Consider the following 19,057-nt stretch of genomic DNA (forward strand, 5'->3'; position numbering starts at 1 on the left):
TAAATCCATATTCATGTCCAGGCAGACCAATATTCACAAGAATGCTATTAACATCTTTTGGACTTTAGCTCGGTTTTGTTTTGGTTTTTAAGTATTAATGTGTAACTCTTCTCTTAATCACAAATACTGTATTCTGGCATGTGCTAATAGAGGACGCTAGAATAGCAGAGTACCATTTTACAGAAAGCAGGGTAAATTGATTAGAGCCAAGGATCTTCCTATCTCATTTAGGCTGAGATAACTTTATCCCATCAAAATGAAAACTGTAATAGGTAACATATTCCCTGAAGGAACGGTAAAAAAAGCTTTAGAATTAGCAATGAAATAAATTTCACTGTGAAACATCTTTGCATGACAAATAGTACCTGTATGCTATTTGTAATGAACAGTATTGAGGTAAGGCACAAAATGTTAAGGGACTTGCTAAAATTCTAATGTATATACCTTGTTTCATATATCTCATCAACCTCCACTGCCAGCAATGGCAGTATGTCTGATACCATTTGGAGAATGTTATGACTCCAGATTCAGACAACTGATCTAGAAACAAACTGTTGCTTGAGTTACAGAACATCTCCAGATTCTTTCCAATTAAAGTAAGCTCATTACACATGGCAAATGTAATTCAAAACTAAGACATTGTATCAACCATTGTATCTTTCACTCTTAAGGTAAATTCCAACTTTTACTAGATACCTCTTTCCCATCAGATTTATCTTGCTTTTGAGGATCTGGATAACAACCAGGTTCTTTGAATTAGGTTCTCAAGACCCAACATGCAAAAAAGCACCTTTCAAATCACTAAGTCATTTGGCTTCAAAATTTTGTCATTATCCCAAATCCCAATCCCAAAGATGTTTGAGTATTTATACTCAAAACCACATGTTTTTCAGCATAAGTGCTGTAACATACTGGTTCCACTTAAGATATTATGGCCCTAGTCAATTCAGTGGCAAGCTTCCCATTTCAGTGTATGAGAACTGACCAGCTGATGATTACCATTGGGATAAAAAATACGTCTTTGTCTTTTTTTCTGTACAAAAGCAAATGTGACGGAAGTGCTTTGCCAATGGAAAAGTCTGTCCAAGGTCAGCAGTTCTGTTGCTGAAAGGTCTAAAACATCAGCCAGTAAGAAAATATTGCTGAAAACTACTTGGAGAAGTCATTCCATGAATAGCTAAAGACTGTACACAGCCTATAGCCTTGTTTACATTTTTAGAGTCTAAACCTGAATTGTAATACTACGTAGCTTTCGCTTCTTACTGTAAAAACATATACTAAATATACAGACCAATACATTATTAATAGCTAACAGCTATTATTTAGCAGTCTAAAACTGGACTGCTTTCTTTCCAAACACGCACAAGAAAAAATACAAGAGGTTTCCTGGGGAATTTCTGATCTGCCTTATGGCTCCATTAGAGGTAGTTCAGCTTGGCTCCCTATGAAACACCAGTTAATGTTACAGGCCATTCTCAATTTGACTATTTTTCTTTATCAGACTGACACTCTTCCTAAAGATCTTCAAGAAATGAAAAACCTAAATGGAAAACAAGCACATGGGCAGGAGGAAAGGCAGGGGAAAGAAAACATTGTATTTGTGTCATATGAAATTCACTCATTCAAAAAAAGGAGAAGACCTAAAAAAAAAAAAAAAAAGAAAACATAAGCACAAGAAACCAGAAACAGCATTGCTGAAGGTTTTTAAGGTATACAAAAGTAAAATAGTATAGGTCGCTAAACACACAAGAAATTGATGGTTTTGTAGGCTTTGTGAAAAGTTAGTTAGAAAGTTACACGAACGACTGGTTGAACCAACACTGAAACAGCCTAATCTAATGAATATTCTGATTACCCTGATAATGACATGTTCCAGAAACACTAAAAGCTTCATATACCACTGCCATATTTTTTTCTTTTAACAGAAGTGTCGAAGTAGCAAGAGCTTATAAATTCTGTTGTGCACTCAAACTTGTGTGCAAGAACAAAATCGCAGTACTTAGAATTAGTAAACCTTAATAAGCTACCATCAGATTAAGCATCATAATTAGAAATATGCTTTTTATGATGGTTATAGGCTTGGCAGCAATGAGCAATTGATTACTACAAAAGCAGTATGCAGAAGCATTCAAATGTCTGGATGACTTGATCGAGTTTGAAACACTTTGAGTAAGAAACGTCACATTCTTGCCTGCTTTTTCCAACACTTCTTGATTTTACAGAAATACCTCTTTGTGAAAACACACTTTCCTGATTGCTTACTTGCTTGGTACTTTTGACAAAGCAGTGAAAAGGTATGGAGCTTTGTAAAAATCGTTTAGTGAAAACACATGAAACTCAAGACAGTCTCCTGAACAAATACGGGCAGGATAACTCAGATGCCCAGAAACATCTGCTCTCATCTTCCAAAACAATTTTAGTGACCTCGAGCTGACTTACAATTTTGCACTGAAGAAACCATAAGATGTGCAAAATGTCAGGAAAAGCAAAAGCAACTAGCTTACATTCCTTGCACCAAGAGTGTTGTTTACAAGCAGCTCTGATGGCTACAGCTGGACTATGACAGAATAGGGACCTGAAACTTCCATTCTGCAAAGCACTCAACTACATGATTAAAAGAACGGCTGCTGGGTTGGCTTTGTTGTTGTTGCTGCTGCAGCTGCAGCACAAGAATGAGTTTAAGGGATTTTTAAACTATTTTTAAAGTTCAAGACTTCTTTCGGCTTATAAATATAGAGGGAAAACAGTAAACACCAGATCTGAGTTTTCAAGCTTCCCAGCTCTGCTACTGTTATGTGCTCTATAAAAACGTGGATGTCTGAATACTGAGTGCCGTTTTATCAGTGAGAAATTTGTGAGCACCAGTATGCCAAAAAACCACCTCCCACTTACCATTACATTTGTGCAGCAAGGTGCTTGATAAATCTTTCTTTAGTTCGTTTTCTGCTCTGTTAGAACATGTTCATTTCTGTCCTGGTGCAACTTACCTGCCTCAATAAACCAAGTGTAAGTAGAGAGACTGGAGCCCTTCTAGCTGGAACTACAACCTCAAGAATTCCTAACAGGATGGAGCTGACAAATTTAGCAGACTAAATCCATACCAACAGCTTTAAAATGTAACATATGAAGCTCAGGGGATAAAGAGATAAGTAGCAGCATGGGAAAGAGAAACGTTGCCACTTTCCCATACATGCCAACGGCCTGGTTATTTTTAAGCAAAAAATGCTTTAATGTCCTTTTCTGTCCTGCCCATTCCCAAACTGTTCAAGTGGTTCAGGACGTTTTAATATGTTAAGGACACTTTTCTGCCAGCACTTTTAAGATGCTGGCAGAAAATTTTTCTGTAAATCTGACAGAAAAATTATATTCAACTCCACGATTTTACGTGAGTAACGTGGCTACTTTCACTGTCCTGCCAAGTAAACTGTGTTCTCACCCATTTTCTATAGTATGTACAAGCACCTGTGAAGGCTCTTTAGACAGAATTACTATTCTATTTTATCATCAAAAAATCAGTATTGTTGGATGCAGTATAAATTGTTCACATGAAGAAATGAATGCTAGTGTACACAGGTGTATCTAGTGTATCAAAACCACATCTGGATGAAACCAAGACAAATTAGAACTGATAAGAGCACACTATAAGAGGTAAAGCATATTTGTTTTTCTTGGACTGTTTGAAGAGTCACTTTTTTTGTAAAATTATGGAGCTCACATTACAGTTCAGACTGTTTCCCATCATAAATGTTTCAGTAGAACTAGCTACAGCTCTAGCAAGAATTAGGGACAAGAAAGTAGAAAAGAGAAGCAATTCAATAATGAGCACTTTCCTTCCTTATACGTGAGCAGTAGTTGAGATGCTTACCAGCCAGAAATGACATAAAGCAGCTGTCTAACAGGAGTACTGGGATTTAAAACAGTACAGCTACACAGTACTAGTAATAATTACACCAAGGTAGCAAGAGAGGCCTCATGTAGCTCTGTTATTTTTAAGACAGATCTAACGATAGCCTGACAGGTAAAGAGAAAAGGGTGAGGGGCAGGTTTTACAAATCTTAACCAACTCTTCACTCTCCAGTACACTCGGCAGAATTAGCTCCCAAAACAAGAGCACAAATGTAGGCACACTAAGGACTTCCTAACCTAGGAACATGAGAGGTTACAACAGGGAATGTTGTAACCACATGTATGTTAATGTTGTAACTGTTGTGTTCAGAAATGCACACAAAACACACAGATTCGCAGAAATTCCACATGATCTCTAATTTGCAGCACACTAGACAGATGTTAATATAAATATTTCAGGATTCTCTACGGTTTTGAATTAAGTACCTGCCTCAGAATAAACAATTGTACAAATAACCTTTCATTCTGCAGATACCACCTCAGTATCACACTATCTCAATACAATTTTGATACACTTACACTTTAAAAGAACTGAAATTTTTAAGCAGTCAGAAGAGGCTCTTCTCCTCAAACAGCCTTGATAAGCATGCCATGTGGCTGGATTCTTGACTGCTCAGAGAAGGTTAATGATATGGGAAGTGTAATCACCAGAGCAGAAACAGCTAACAGGAAACACAAAAGCCAAGTCAGATGGACAGGAAAATAGATGGTAACAGGTCTATGGTACTGGTCGTGCAAGATCAAGCCAGAATTCTAAACTGCCAGTTAGTTCTGATCAAAATGCCTGTTTCATGATTTATTTTCTTTCCACTCTGGAGATGTCAAGATGTTCTTGATATCTCTTTCACACTGCGTAGAATGCCTTTCCTGGCATGACCTCCACCCGGTTGCAGCAGCGCACAAAGAATGCTTTATTCACTGAGATGCAACTTACCCAAATAGTTGTTGCTCTTTGACATCTCAGTAATGTTGATTTTAGTAGCTCCTTCAGGAATTTCCACTATCTTGTGGTAGCCAAGATTTGTTAGCGTGTGTTTGAAAACTCCAGACACAACCTTGCAAGCAGTGTTGTCCCCTCCACATATTCCACACTTGTCAATCACCTTGTCTGAACCCAGATAGTCGTCACAGCCAATGCTCTGCAAAATAAAGTAAGATTTCTTTTTCCAAGATCTTACAGCTGCAGACGTTGGACATAACAACTGAGAACAGTTTGACTTTCAGAGAACATTCAATCCTGAAACGATTTTGTGATTTAGCATTTCAGCAGCTTCTTCCCTTGTTCTTCTGCGTGGAAAAAGGCAATAAAAAACAGAGGGCTCACAGACTTGGGGATTTCAAGCTAGCCAAAGGGTTTTTACAGCCTGTTACCAAAAATACAAGAACACACTGAAAAACACTAATGCACTGATAATTGCTGATTACACTCTCCTCAGCTCTTAACAACATAGTTCCTGTACCTGCTAGTGAGAAAAGAGGTGAAGAGCTATGATTTTGTTATAATCCCAAATGGGTTTTTAACAAAACCGTAACTACTTTATACAAAAATGCCTTTTTAATCTCCTCTCAAATTGAGCACTGAGCCTATTCTCACCAAAAGAGGTTTCTAGAAAGTCTTTATACTGCATCTAGAAAGTTATAGAAGTGATCCTCCAGCTTAACAAGCAGAAAATCTTCAACCCACTCTGTAACAGCCACTTGGACAAGATATTGTAAAAAAATAAATAAAATAATGTATATTAAAAGGTAGCAAAAATGGTAAAGATTTGACACAAATCAGAAAAAAAAAGTAATTCTATTTTATTGCATTTTAAATGTGCACATACTGTAGAGACTCTCTTCTTCTACAGAAACATTTCTGTTTGTTGACCATGTTGGCTTGTATTTACACACTTTATATTTACAATGAACATTTATCATCTACCTATATTAACTGGCACATGCAAACCAGAACTTATCGTTCTCATTCAGGTAGAGAATGAAATATTAAATGAGCCAGTAGAACAGAAACTTATCTCATATTTTATGAAATGCAGTGATTTGATGGAAAATATTCAAAATAAATGGAATTAATGCAGGTCTACCTGAATAAATCCAGGTCTACCAAAAAATTGTTTGTTCAAGCACAAAGACATCATTTCCAAAATCTATGAGCACACTAAAGCTGAAAGTCAAGAAAGATGTCGTACTGAGCTAGAAATAGAGCAACAATTTAACAGAAGAAAAAGCCAAGGATCTTATCAGATAAAGGGAAAATTATAGCCACTTAAAAGTTTAAAGATCCTAAAATCATGTAAACAACAAGACAATTCTTCCATCCTTCTTGGTCATTCTATCTCGTGCTGGAGCCTTAACTTTCTACCTAACCCCTGCTCTACGTTGCTCATGGTTCTGCTGTTAAGAGTCACCTTTGACCTTCTTCAACCTCAGTTTAATAAACAGCTTCCTATGGCTTTTCTTGCCATGTCATATAACTTCTCCATATAGTCTGATGTTTTTACTCCCCAAACCTTGCAAATAGAAATCAGAAGGAAGATGTTATCTTAGTTCAACCAGTAATGAAATGGACACAACTGAATTTGCACATCACACACAGAGTGTTGCCCCAGGACACTTACCCTCACTTAGCTGAGGTAGCCATTTGTACAACACATAAAAATGCTTCCCAATAGCAGGGATGCTAAATTAGACTTCTTCACTGACCACAAATATAACTACATTTTTACAAAACCAATGCTGCTGTATATCTTTATAACAGTTCCATTAAAAAACAAGTTATCTATAAATCAGCTTCTGTTTTATCACAACATACAAAGCACTTCATCAGCAAGCCAAGGAAGAGATTTGATGTCCTGGAATCTTTATACTGCTTATGGCCTAAGTATAGCCTGGGGATAAGTAGGAATTTGTGACTGCACGTGCACAAGCAGCTGGAATGGTTGGCAGCTAAACAGCAGAGAGACAAACTGCATGGTATTCACTTCAAGAGTACAAGTTTCAATTTGAGTTGGCTAGAGGGGATGCTCCAGATCCTCAAGAGACTCTTTCAAAACAAGCAGCAGACACTTGAATATGACAGCACTATCTTTAAGTTACTAAAAAGCAGAAAAGTAACTACATATAATTAGAACCTCTGTGCTCCTCAGAATAAAATATGGTTTTATTTGTGTAAAGCACAGAAATGCCTGAGTCAGGGCTTGTGGTTACAGGCATCACTGCACCTAGGCATTAGTGACAAGACATTCCCCCAAGCCCTGTAAAAACATGGCACAGCTGACCCACCTAGCACCATGAGATATCACAACACCATATCCCACAGCAGAATACCAGAAACACAGAAAACCCCAGAATTTCTTACAAAGAAAACCCTACAGCACACATACAGATGCAGCTATCAAGCCACCCTCCAAACACCAAAGTCCACCATCACTCACAACAAAGACCCAACCAGTGATTGAGCTGTTCAAGAGCCACAAATTAAATCACCCATGGTCACGGTCAGAAGGGGGTGAATGAGCAGCTGGCTTTTCAGAATGTTCTTAAATCTGAAAGAGTAAGATTGCTAGAACAACCTGCAGTCACACTGGAGGTCTGTGGGAGAACCCAAAATTCCTTCCAGAATTCCTTCCTCCCAGACCATGCCTCCATTATAGCACTATTTTTACTTGGTTTCCTGTATCCAAACTTAAAGCTGCTATTGACGTGTTACTCCAAGAAAATTGTTTTGCATGCAGAACCAAGCTAGAAACAATGTTGATGCAGAAACCAGAAAAAAGTCTCATTTTCCATAGCACTGTAGAGCCAACACAGCTATGGGAATGTGAGAGTAATTTCTTTCTGGTTTGTGCATCAGCTGATTTATTAACTAGACTCCAATTATAGAACACTGACCTGTAGGAATGACATTTCAATAGCAGCTTAACTACATTTCTACTGCTCTTCTAATAACTTGTATTTTCTGCTTCTTCAAATGTACAATGAACAATATTTCCCTATTCTAACTTACAGACAAAACATTGACAAGTACTGTCTAGGAAGTTCTCCTTCCAATACTTAAAGTTCAGAATATGCTATATATATTTTAACTAAGTTCACTGACATGTGTAAGAATCTTTGCGGCTGAAAGAGGCCTTTGGAGGAACAGTCATCTAACATCCATAAAGCTTCTCCTCTTGATGCTCTTCTTGATCCTGAGAACATATCATTGCATACATCTGGTGTTACTCATTTTGACACTTTTTATGCTATAAACAACACTTTCTCACTGCATTAGGGTGTGTGTGTGTGAGAATTGATCATCACCTCCCTTCTTGTTGATATACTACTACGTTCTTGAGAGCACTGATTCAACAGTGGGTTTGTTTTTCTTTTCTTTCATATGCTTCATTTCAAATGGATACAGAATATAGCCTGATCTAGTTACCATAGCTTAGTAATGTTTCTGAACATGTACATGGTCATTTGTGTTTACAGAGAATACTGTAAAGGGGAAGAAGACAAAGAGGAAAACTAAAAGAGCCCAGACACCAGCTAATTAAACTGCAGTTTCTTCTTTGTGAATGTCATCCTCCTAATATTCGCTCAACTTCATGTCTTTGTGAAGCAAATACTGTTGGTTTTTTTTTTTTTTTTTACTTTGGTTTATTTTAATTCCTCACCTTAAATGCTTAAGCAGATAATTGGGAGCCATTTAAAAGACATTCACTTTTCCCAAACATACTATTTGTTTCCTTTGTGCATCTTGTTCAAGACAGACAAGGCATTTATTCTCTTGTTAAATCTTCACTTTCATTTCTAGTTAACAGCATTTTGGTCTTAGAGATGCTGTAATTTTTTAAACAGACATTATTTGGAAAGCCCACAATAGAGGAAACCAGAATAAATTAATTCAACAACTGTATTTTGCAATGTCCACTATTCCATGATTCTACGAACATATACTGCAAAGTTTTTATTGCATTAACATGGTTGAATTTTATTTAGTGGCTTTGGGATATATCAGCTTTTCAATTTTCTCACTCCTATAAGTAAATTCTGAGCACCAAGGTAAGTTCATTTATACAGAGAGCTCTGCTTTACATATAAGCTCAACACCAGAATGTTTTCATGCAGTGTACCTTTCTGACCTACCCAATACAAGAGAACAGGATGCATTCGGTGAGACACTCATTTGCTGGCAGTCAGACTGTCATTCAGAATTGAAAAGCCTTTGGGCAGGAAGGTAACAGAAATAAAAGCTCTTAAAAAACTGCATACAGGTAACATAGCATGAATTATTGACAATTAAAAATTACATGAGCTACTTCATGCCATTGCATGAATTACTGTTATTAAGCCACTTTCACAGAGGGACATCTGGGGTTACAGCATAAAAGAGCTTGTCAAATTACTGGACACCTTTACTCCTAACATATTCCTCCTTTGATTCGTGACTCAGAAGATACCAGACAACACAAGTCTGCTCCATTACATATTTAGAAAGTACTCTGCCCTCCACCTTTACAGGAATTCCTTGTTTTTCCTCCTCAGTCTCTAAACGGATTCTTCTTTCTCCTTCCCATTTAAAAAGCATTCACGGATGATGTCAGTCACAGCATAAAGCTGCTCAGCAACAAAAGCTGGTGTTTGATTTTCTCACCAGCACTCAGTTACACTCACTGTGTCCAACTCCTTCGAGTAGCCCAGACCTCCTTATGATGTAACCCTAGTGGACACTGGACCTCTTTTTTTTTTAGCTACCTTGTAGTGCAATCGTGGTAAAAACATGGTGTATTATCTCACATAAAATGTCTCACCTAGTAACCATGGTCTAGATACAGCTGAGTGAATACAGTGGGTTCATGAGCCAAGACTATGCAGGGAGCTTTGAAACTATTAGGAAGAATATTTTTGTCTGAATCTCCTCTAATCCCCGTCCCTCCTCTCCTCCCCATTTAATAAACATAGTATCTGTGCAGTAGGGGGTCAGATATTCCAAAATTTGCCCAACTATCTACTTCATGGAGAAACATATTTGTATTACATCAGCTACTCTTGATCCAAATCCCACTGAAACCAGTGCAAAGGCTCCCTTAAAAATCAGCAGGAGTTGGGCCTAGGAATTAGCTCTAGTCTCCAGTGAAATGACATCTACAAAAGATACAAGAGTAGGTATAATTTACTGTTCTTGATTCACCAGGAATAGCTTGCTGAAATCACAGTTTACCTCACAGCCCTTTATAAGCGTGGAGGATTTTCAATTTGAAGTTGTGGGATTCATTGTACCATAAATGCAGCATGATTAATGTCTGTTCAGAGACCTTTCACCTCAGACAAAAACTTAGGTTTCTATGGGGACTCCTCATCTGTATTAAGTCTTATAAAGGTCTTGAACTTTTAAGGCATATAACATTCATTTTCTCGGTTGTTTTATGATTCTACTTTTTAGTCATCAAATTTTTTCTTAAGCTGCACAAGCCTCAAGCCCACCAGGACAACTGCAAAATGGTGAGATGAAAAACAAAAAAAGGAATGCTACCAACAGGAGCCTTTTATACTTGGTGGTCACAGATACCTTCATTTCTTACACTTTTGCCACTGGAAACAATAACTGCTGTTGTAGCCAAAACCAGATTTATTTTATCAATCCCAATTTACCCAACAGGCGTACCCACCTCAATGTCAAATTCATACCTGCAAACACTACAATTGACTTTTTAGCAATGCATTTAGTATGTAAACATTGTTGTCTGTAACACACAACGCTGGGGTTTTTTTTTGTGTCTGTGACAGAAGCCGCAAGCTAAAGCTGTAAATATTTGCCTTTCTAGTCTTACACACTAGTTTCCTCATTAAGATCTTGCCTTCAACGCTCTGAAGAACCATGCCAGTGTTGCTGTTTCAGAGGTTAGCTATGCTTTGCCCCAGTAAGTCTGAGAAGGTTTCACATGCATTTTTAGTGATGATATCTGTTCCCTTTCTGTCATATATCCACAGAACTTGTTTGCAATTTCTCAAGCTAAAGTTTGCACATACGCTCCCAAGGCCTAACTGCATACCGACTCTAATTTATTTACAGCTTTCTCTCTCATGCATAAACAGAACTGTCACTAACTACAGGATTTATCTCAGGAGTTTCTAGGAACTGATACAAGATAGCAAACACTACGCCCACCTTTCATAAAGTATGAAATCTCAATACAAGCTTTGCTGCTTTATTGATCTCTAATTCATCCATCTAACATCCATTTGGGTAAGGCAACATCTAGATGTACACATGTAATCCAGTTTAGCCTTTTGACAAAGAAACTTATGAGGAACTCATTTTATTACATTCTTAAGATTTCAAGACCCATTCTGAAACAATTCCTTTTCTACTGATCCCACAGAAAAAAGCAGCAGGCCTTGTTGGTCCCCAGTGCAACATAAAAATACTGGTGTCATCTAACACACAGCCTAGAACACAACTGTGGAAGCTAAGAAAAACTCCTACTGAGAATGGGAAGAACTGGGGAATCATGGCCATCACGGAGACTCAATTCCACTGCAACTGAAAACAGGAAAATTGGGCAAATAATTAGGTTGAATAAGGTCTTGGTAAACTGAACATAAAAGGCAACTTATCAGAGAAGCAGAAAGTGAAACCAGATCTTTTGGCTCATTTCAGGTTTGCAGTTCTGTGCCTGAGGCTGCTTAAGTTCATTTCCAGTGAAATCGGTATCAGTGTAATACAAATTGGGTAACATAAGTTTGGTAAATCAGCCCACATTGCATGAGAGAAATGTAATGGTCACATCATGAAAGCAAGCTTTCAAAAAGGGCTTGAGCCAGGAAAGCAGATTAGTTCTTTTTCCTGCTTCCTAAACACAATGTGAGCACCTCTGAGAGATTAATGCTGCAGCTGTATCTGGTAGTCAAAGCAGGACTGGCTAGAAATTCTGGCACTGCACTCCATTTGAAGGTGTCTAGACACAGTACAACCAGAGCTTAGCAGCTGCAGGATACAGCCTCTTTAGCCTAGTTCCCAGGCTCTGAACTAGAGAGAGCTGAGTTTGGTTTATTCCCTGTTTCATATCTTGTGTACCTCTCTTGGGAGGTTAGTTGCCCAGGCTCAAGGCTAACTTTCGTAATACAGCCATCCAGCCTCGAACCACAGAGCTGAGAAGCCTCCTGCCCTCCTTTTTACCAGGTGCTTCTAAGATCAGGGTCTCATGACTGGTCTCTCTGAGCTACACTGCAGATACACCTGTGCAGGATCTCGTACCACCCTGATACTGACTCTGGTCCTGACACGCTGGCTTCATTTTCTGGCTTGATGTAGGTATTTGCCTTGATGGACTACTGGCTGAGTTGCAACCATCGTCAGACTGGTGGTACTTGTAAGGCCACTGTCTGTCTGGTTTGCTGTGATTTTCAGCTCCAGATTCACCTTCTCTTACAGATCAGTATGCCCTTGTTGCTCCTGACACTGCAGATGAGGTTGACAAAAATCAAGGGTTTTTTTTCCCCCCATCTGTTAAACTACCCCATACTCCAAGTTCCAGTCAAAGGAAAAAGAGATCTCCTGCTTTGAGCAATGAAGCTTGCTTGTTGGATAGAATACAGAAACCCCCCAAAAGCAGTTTAATATTGCTAAAACAGTCTGACTCAAGCAGAAAATGTACAAATTTATTTCTTCCCCTAATCAGAGGGGGCTCACACTGCTCCTGCACACTCCTACAATCTTTTTAAAGTTAAGGGGAAACACTTTTCTCTTCCTCAACTAGGAACATAAAAAAAAAAAAAGATAAAAAATTATATTTGAAAGGTTTTAAATTACTAAACAAAAGGTGGCATTATTCAACACTACTGGGAACAAACACTTGGAGGGAATATGAAGAGAGCCTAGAGCTTTACTAAGTAAGGAAAAAGGAAACTGACCAAGTAGAAGACCTGGTTTTACTAAGAGCTGTATATTGCAGAAAGTTCCACATATCATGTAAAAAATTGCCATATGAACCAGATCTGTGATGCACACAAGCCCTGCATTCAGGACCTGAGAGTGATCAACACAGGTATTTCAGCAAGAACTGCAAAAGCCATTAAGTAGTAAAACTCCGGAGTAAGACTAGTAGAGTTTGGCTTTACTCACAGCCATTGAAGCCAATGGTAATATGTTCTTTGACTTAAGAGATTTCTTACAGAATATTCCTATACTAATTAAGAAGGAAACATGTCAGAAGATCATGCAACAATACGGGAAAATACAATAAATAAAAATCCTCCAGAGAAAATGTCATTTCTGTCACAGAATTTGAAATGATATTTTACTATCCTACCTCACCAACTTGTGTCCTCTAATGAGATACAAGATTAATGATGTTGTCCACAAGGTGGCACCTAAAAACCTCGTAAAATCAAAATGTAGACGGTCCATGAAAAAACAAAAAGAATAAAAAAAATTCCAGCTCTTGGAGCATCTTCATGGTCCAGTTATGTCTCTGTTAGTTTTATGAGATACAATCATTTAGAACAGGCAGTGAACTTGATTAGAACTGGCTAGATGTAGACATCCTACAGTTATAGCTTCCAGAATTAAGGTTTGATTTATGCTATTAAGGACATGCCATCTTTACATTAAAACAAACATAAAGCGAAGATCCTTTTATTCTTTCGATACCAGTTTTCTTTTTCTAAACAAAGCCTTGACCATCTTCTTTCAGAGCCAACTTTGTATCATGGACATCTCATAAACAAAAAAAATACTTAAAAACAATAAACCCAAGATTTCAAATAGAATGGTAAGAAACAACAAGGATGTTTGGCAAGAGCAGCCCATTGCTCATTTTCTCCAGATGAATATTTATGCCTAATAACTCCTACTTCTTTTAGAACTAAGAAACACTGTAAAAATAAATTTGGGATTCTTTTCCTTAAGTAATGGCTATGTATGTAAATAGCTGAGCAAGAAAATCACAGCCTTTAACCTATGCTCCTTTATACCACTAGTACTATTTTTCTATTTGCTCAGAACTCCAACTTCCAACAGTTCATATTAATAGAAACTCAGTTGCTTTATTTCATTTCAGGTTGTACCCTACAGGAGATCTATACCCCTCCCTTCATTTGCATACCCAACATTAACATTAGTGCATTCTGCTTCTAATGGCTCAAATTCGCAGCAAGTAGTGAATATACCTTTACAAACCCCAAACACACACAAGTTCAAAGTAGTAAGTCAGAAAATGGAACAAGGGGCAGTAAGTTTAATGAAGAAGCAAATCCACACATTAGAGTATGTTTATGCCCGAATTTCAAGCCCTGCTTGAGGAGTATTTTTAACCTTCTAAATTTCTCACTGTGATTTAAAGGAGTTGATGCACAATACTTAGGAGAGAATATTAAAAAAGCAATTTTGGCATACAAATGATGATAATCTTTTTCTCACATCAATCACTCTAATCCAGGTAAAAACTGTAGGATAAAATTTACTGTAAACATTAATAAAATCACATCTTAAAAGAATTATACACCATTATGGGTCAAGTATGACAAAATGGTGCAGGTCTAATCTATGGGGTTCTTTGGCAACTAGTACTAATTTATCCACAAAGTCATTTATAATACTGGACTGGAGGGGCTAAGTCATCAAACACTTGCAATATTCCTTCAGTTAACATTCTAAGCTGCCCCTTTACAACTTGTGCAAGGAAGTTGGGATAAAGAAGGTATCTTTATAAAGAGAGATTACCAAATTCCCCACTTTTCTAATTTCACTCAACTAGAACTCATAGACATGCCACTCATTTAATCCTTTCCCTCTAGGCAGGAGGTACACTAGATTAGTAACAAGAAAGCATCTATTGCTTTGCCATCTGAAAGTTTTGGCTCCTCATCTTTCAAAATTACAGTTTGCGCTACTTACATTACTTTTCCAGATAGCCAGTTTCTGATACCTCCATCCCAACTCTTGGTTTTGGTCTTTGATACATCTCTCTCCTCTCCACTAAGGAGGACCCTCCTTCCTCCCCCCCCACATCTAAGCAAGACTGCCTAGAGATTGGCTGGGCTGCTGTACTCAAACATGTGAAGAAGCTGAGGATTAATCAATACTGGCAAACCTCTGACCTTCACATATGAATTTACAGATTTAACTTCTACAGATAGATGAAGATTATTCCTTTCATGGCTATCTGTCTGTGACAGGTATTTTTTGACTTAACATGGTTTTTATGACTGCTAGAGAGAAATAGCTAGCACATGCCAGTACTTCCCCTCTCCTGGTGGGTTTCCCACCCAGACGTACACCTCATTCACTGGAGTTATTTGTAAATGAGAAGAATGATACATTTCTCCAGGAACTGTTTTCAGCTTTGTCGATCCCTGAGGGAGCCAAAACGTATGTGTTTCACAGCATCCTGACAGAACAGCAAGCAAACTACATCACACAGCCAGCTTTTAAAGCATTTTACTGTATAAGGTACTTTATGGGTACAAGCAAAAGTGCGAGGTTCAACTGTGCACATCCTTCAGTGGAAACAAAATAAGCAGGGTGCTCAACACAGAGGAGCCATGCCTATATTTCTAAGGCAACAGACACCTTCAGAAAACTTCCAAAGGCAGAGCACAACAAAGACAGTACAGCTTCCTTGTCTTCCTTCAATGCCTCGCGTGTTTCCAAGGTTGCAGCCTAACCCTCATTTGCTCTACAAATCAAAGGAGCAATTTTGAGAATTTACATTCAACCACAGGATAACAAACAACATTCTAATAGCTCTCACTTGATTTGTGGTTAGCTATAACCATAATTTTTACCCAAACATTTGATCCTACTTTGGCTTTCAAATATTTCCTGCTGTCCACAGACCTAATGCTCACAAATCTTTGATGCTATTTACAGCCCTTCAAAAAGAGATTGTGGTCACATCCAGATGCCGCCCACTTAATTAATCACAGATTTCCTACCTGCACAATAGCTGTTTTCATTACCTATCTGTGCTTTATGTTGAACTCCATTCTTTCTGATAAATTTCAGACAGCAAGAAGAAACAAACTAGTCACTTTTGACAACCTTAGGCATCCAAATGACATTTACAGTACCTAGATAGGCACCAGTTTAATGAAAAAAGCTACTCACATCAAGACTTATAAAGACTCTTTCACTAAGACATTCAATAGTCTCTTGCTAGCTAGGGAATTACTTGAGAGAAGAAAGGTTTTATTCTTGTTACAATGGAAAAAGTAAAGTCATCCAGGAAAAGCAATCATGTGAAAAGATGGTCTTCAAGATATCAACTAGTAACAGCTAATAAAAAAGGATTAAAAATATAAAGAACGCACCTCACACTGACATCTCTGATGCAAGACAACAAAAACTTTCCTTAGTTTTTGTTCTAAGGAAAGATACTATAAATGGGACTTCAAGCTCCCCCATACACAGAATCAATTTAAGGTGCATGAAATCAAGCCTACCACCAGCAATATCACAGCAACAAAGAGCTGAAACAAAAATAGCCAACCATTGCTGGCTATCACTTTATCAAAGTAAAGGTAGGTATTCAACTTTGAGAACTCTACTCAACAAACAGCCTACTAAAAAATTTAACACTCAAGTGTTTTGAAGTTGCCATGTTAGTGGCATTTAAGAGTGAAAGAGATTATTTGATTGTACACAATTCAGCCAGCAGCACTCATTTCTGCCTGGGTTAGAAGAAATCTGTCTTGACCATTCAAGGAGCCTCTATGCATGAAATCCAAACACAAGCACATGACCATAACAGAGAAGAAGCTAGTTCACCATGCTTGGACCCTAGGGTCAGTATGCTCACATACGTATCTGCTGCTAGAGCACTCAGAAGCACATCTAGGGTCCAGGGGCTCCAGTTCTGTGTCTCACACTTTGAAGTTGTGTGAGACACAAAATTGCTCACATTCAATAAGGAGGAGAGTACTGTGACAGAAAAAAAACCCTGAAATTGAAAGTTTTACTATATTTTTTTCACCTAAACATTACGTCTACAAGTGGAAGTTTCATGTCCTAAAGAGTTCTAATGCTCAAGAGGTACCACAGGTTCAAACCGTATGCATGTCTCTAGAATACACTAACTGCTCTTTCACTTCAGAAAAGTTAAAACCACAAGGAGAGTAAAGTCTCTTTAGTTTCAGACCAGACTAAATTTTATCTGAAATAAACATTCCAAAGCACATATAATGAAGTACTCACGTCTGCTTGAATATACTGATCTGCTGCAAGTGTGTCAAATTACTTGCTACTGCAGCAAGAGCAAGCAAACCTTATGCTTCTATATGACCCAGGTGGGAAAGCAGACAACTATTTCAATATCTGGAGTCAGATACCAACTCTACACCTTACAGTTCTTGAAGAAAGGTGTCTTATTTCTCAGAATCCCTGCACAAAGACTTAGTTTGTATTTATGATGTGGATCACAAGGCTAAGGCCTTCAAAAATTCAGATAGGGCTTACATGTACAGATGTACTAAATTCAGTAAAAGTGCAGTCTGAAGATTCATGAAAAGGTTCTTAAAACCTAGCCTAAATTGACCTTGTTGGAAATGACAAGAAACAGTTAAATAAAATAATACAATATATGCCACTGATGTTAACTTTGTGCTGTTTTAAAACACCTCTTACCTAAGTGGCTAAAGCTAATGCATGTCAGCACCACACGATCACATCTCAGTATTACTGTTGGAAAGCAGTACTATGTGCATTTCAGGATTAAGATCTTCACAATTTTCTTCAAGAGCTTGATACTTCAGAAAACAAGTGTAAAACAATATAAACCATCCAAAGATATGGCTGTTTCCTCAATGTAACATATCTACTTCTTGCTGGCCTCTAAAGATTGCATTTTAAGTGTTCTCCTGAACTCTTACAGTACCTACCATTATTATGTTCTGGTTCATGAATGTCATAAAGAGTGTAAACAAACATAATATTTGAAGACAACATCTGGAAGATAGCTGAAGAACACAAATAGTCACAGTTATGACTTCAGTTTACAATAACCTCCTGAGCACATGTAAGCAAACATTCCCCTCCACCCACACAGCAGTGAGAGTCTCTGCTTCCACAGCAAGGATTTAATTGTTTGAAGAAAGGTTCTATGGCGTGATGACCTCTATGATGCTGCTTTTATCCTGCTATGTAGGAACAGGAAACAGAAAAATGGACTGGTAGATTTTCAATTTGAATGATGGAAAATACAACCTGTGCTTTTTGAAAAAACAGAGGTGGCAGAATAGCCAGACTACAATGCAGACATCTCCAATGTCACTACCAGCAGTGGAATCCTCTATTCAATACAGTTCTATTTTCTCCATCCTTGGTGCTGAACAGCTATATAGTATAATCCCAATTAAAATCCATTTAAACAACATGGGTGACTATGTACAAGTAGAAATGCTTTCTCTTTTTGAAGAAACTATAAGCTACAAGGAGCTGTAAATGAGATACTTGAAATCTTTCAAACTTACAGGTTTGAGTTTTTCACTTTCTCATAAACAAGAAATAGATTTCATCTTTGCAAAGCTCTGTATCAGCTTGCAGTCCTGAAATACTAAAATTCTGCCTGTCCTATAGAAAATAACAACCCTTAAAGGTGGGCGTTGATTGCAAATCCCCTGTAAGACAAGTGGAATCTCAATGCCCTGGAGCTCTTGCTGACCAGAATTTAGGAAAGGAGGCAGTGCACACTAGCTCTGTCACGTGACTTAAGTAGGAAGCCCATTTAATATTCAGCCATCTGGATCTCTGACTGTACATCAATGGTGTAGGGGACAGAGATAATAGAATCAACAGGTTGAAAAAGACCTTTAAGACCATCAAGTCCAACCTTTACTCCAGGACTGCCAAGACCACCACTTACCCATGTCACTAAGGGCCCCATCCACATGGTTTTTGAACATTTCCAGTGATGGTGATTCCACCACTTCTCTGGGAAGTCTGTTCCAATACCTGATACAGCTTGAGGCCATTACGTCTTGTCCTAACACCTGTTACTTGGGAAAAGAGACCAGCCACCTCCTCTCTCCATCCTCCTCTGAGGTAGTTGTAGAGAGCAATAAGGTCACCCTGAGCCTTCTTTTCTCCAAAAGGGAGAAGACCACAAGAACTGAGTATGCAATGGCATAAAAAAGCCACTTCCAACTATTTCTGGGTTTAAAAGAGCTT

The 19,057-nt window shown here is 38.0% G+C and overlaps 1 protein-coding gene across 4 annotated transcripts in view; it reads right to left on the reverse strand.

Annotated features, from left to right (window-relative positions):
- The window catches only part of THSD4 (thrombospondin type 1 domain containing 4), a 312,906-nt gene that overhangs the window by 54,465 nt on the left and 239,384 nt on the right, over positions 1 to 19,057 (reverse strand). For all 4 annotated transcript variants that reach the window (XM_065688400.1, XM_065688397.1, XM_065688398.1 and 1 more), the window contains exon 8: positions 4,841 to 5,045. In XM_065688400.1, the coding sequence (XP_065544472.1) occupies positions 4,841 to 5,045 (205 nt within the window). The remainder of the gene's footprint in view (positions 1 to 4,840; positions 5,046 to 19,057) is intronic.

This window comes from Lathamus discolor, chromosome 8 (genome assembly GCF_037157495.1).
Source record: "Lathamus discolor isolate bLatDis1 chromosome 8, bLatDis1.hap1, whole genome shotgun sequence".
Taxonomy (NCBI): Eukaryota; Metazoa; Chordata; class Aves; order Psittaciformes; family Psittacidae; genus Lathamus; species Lathamus discolor.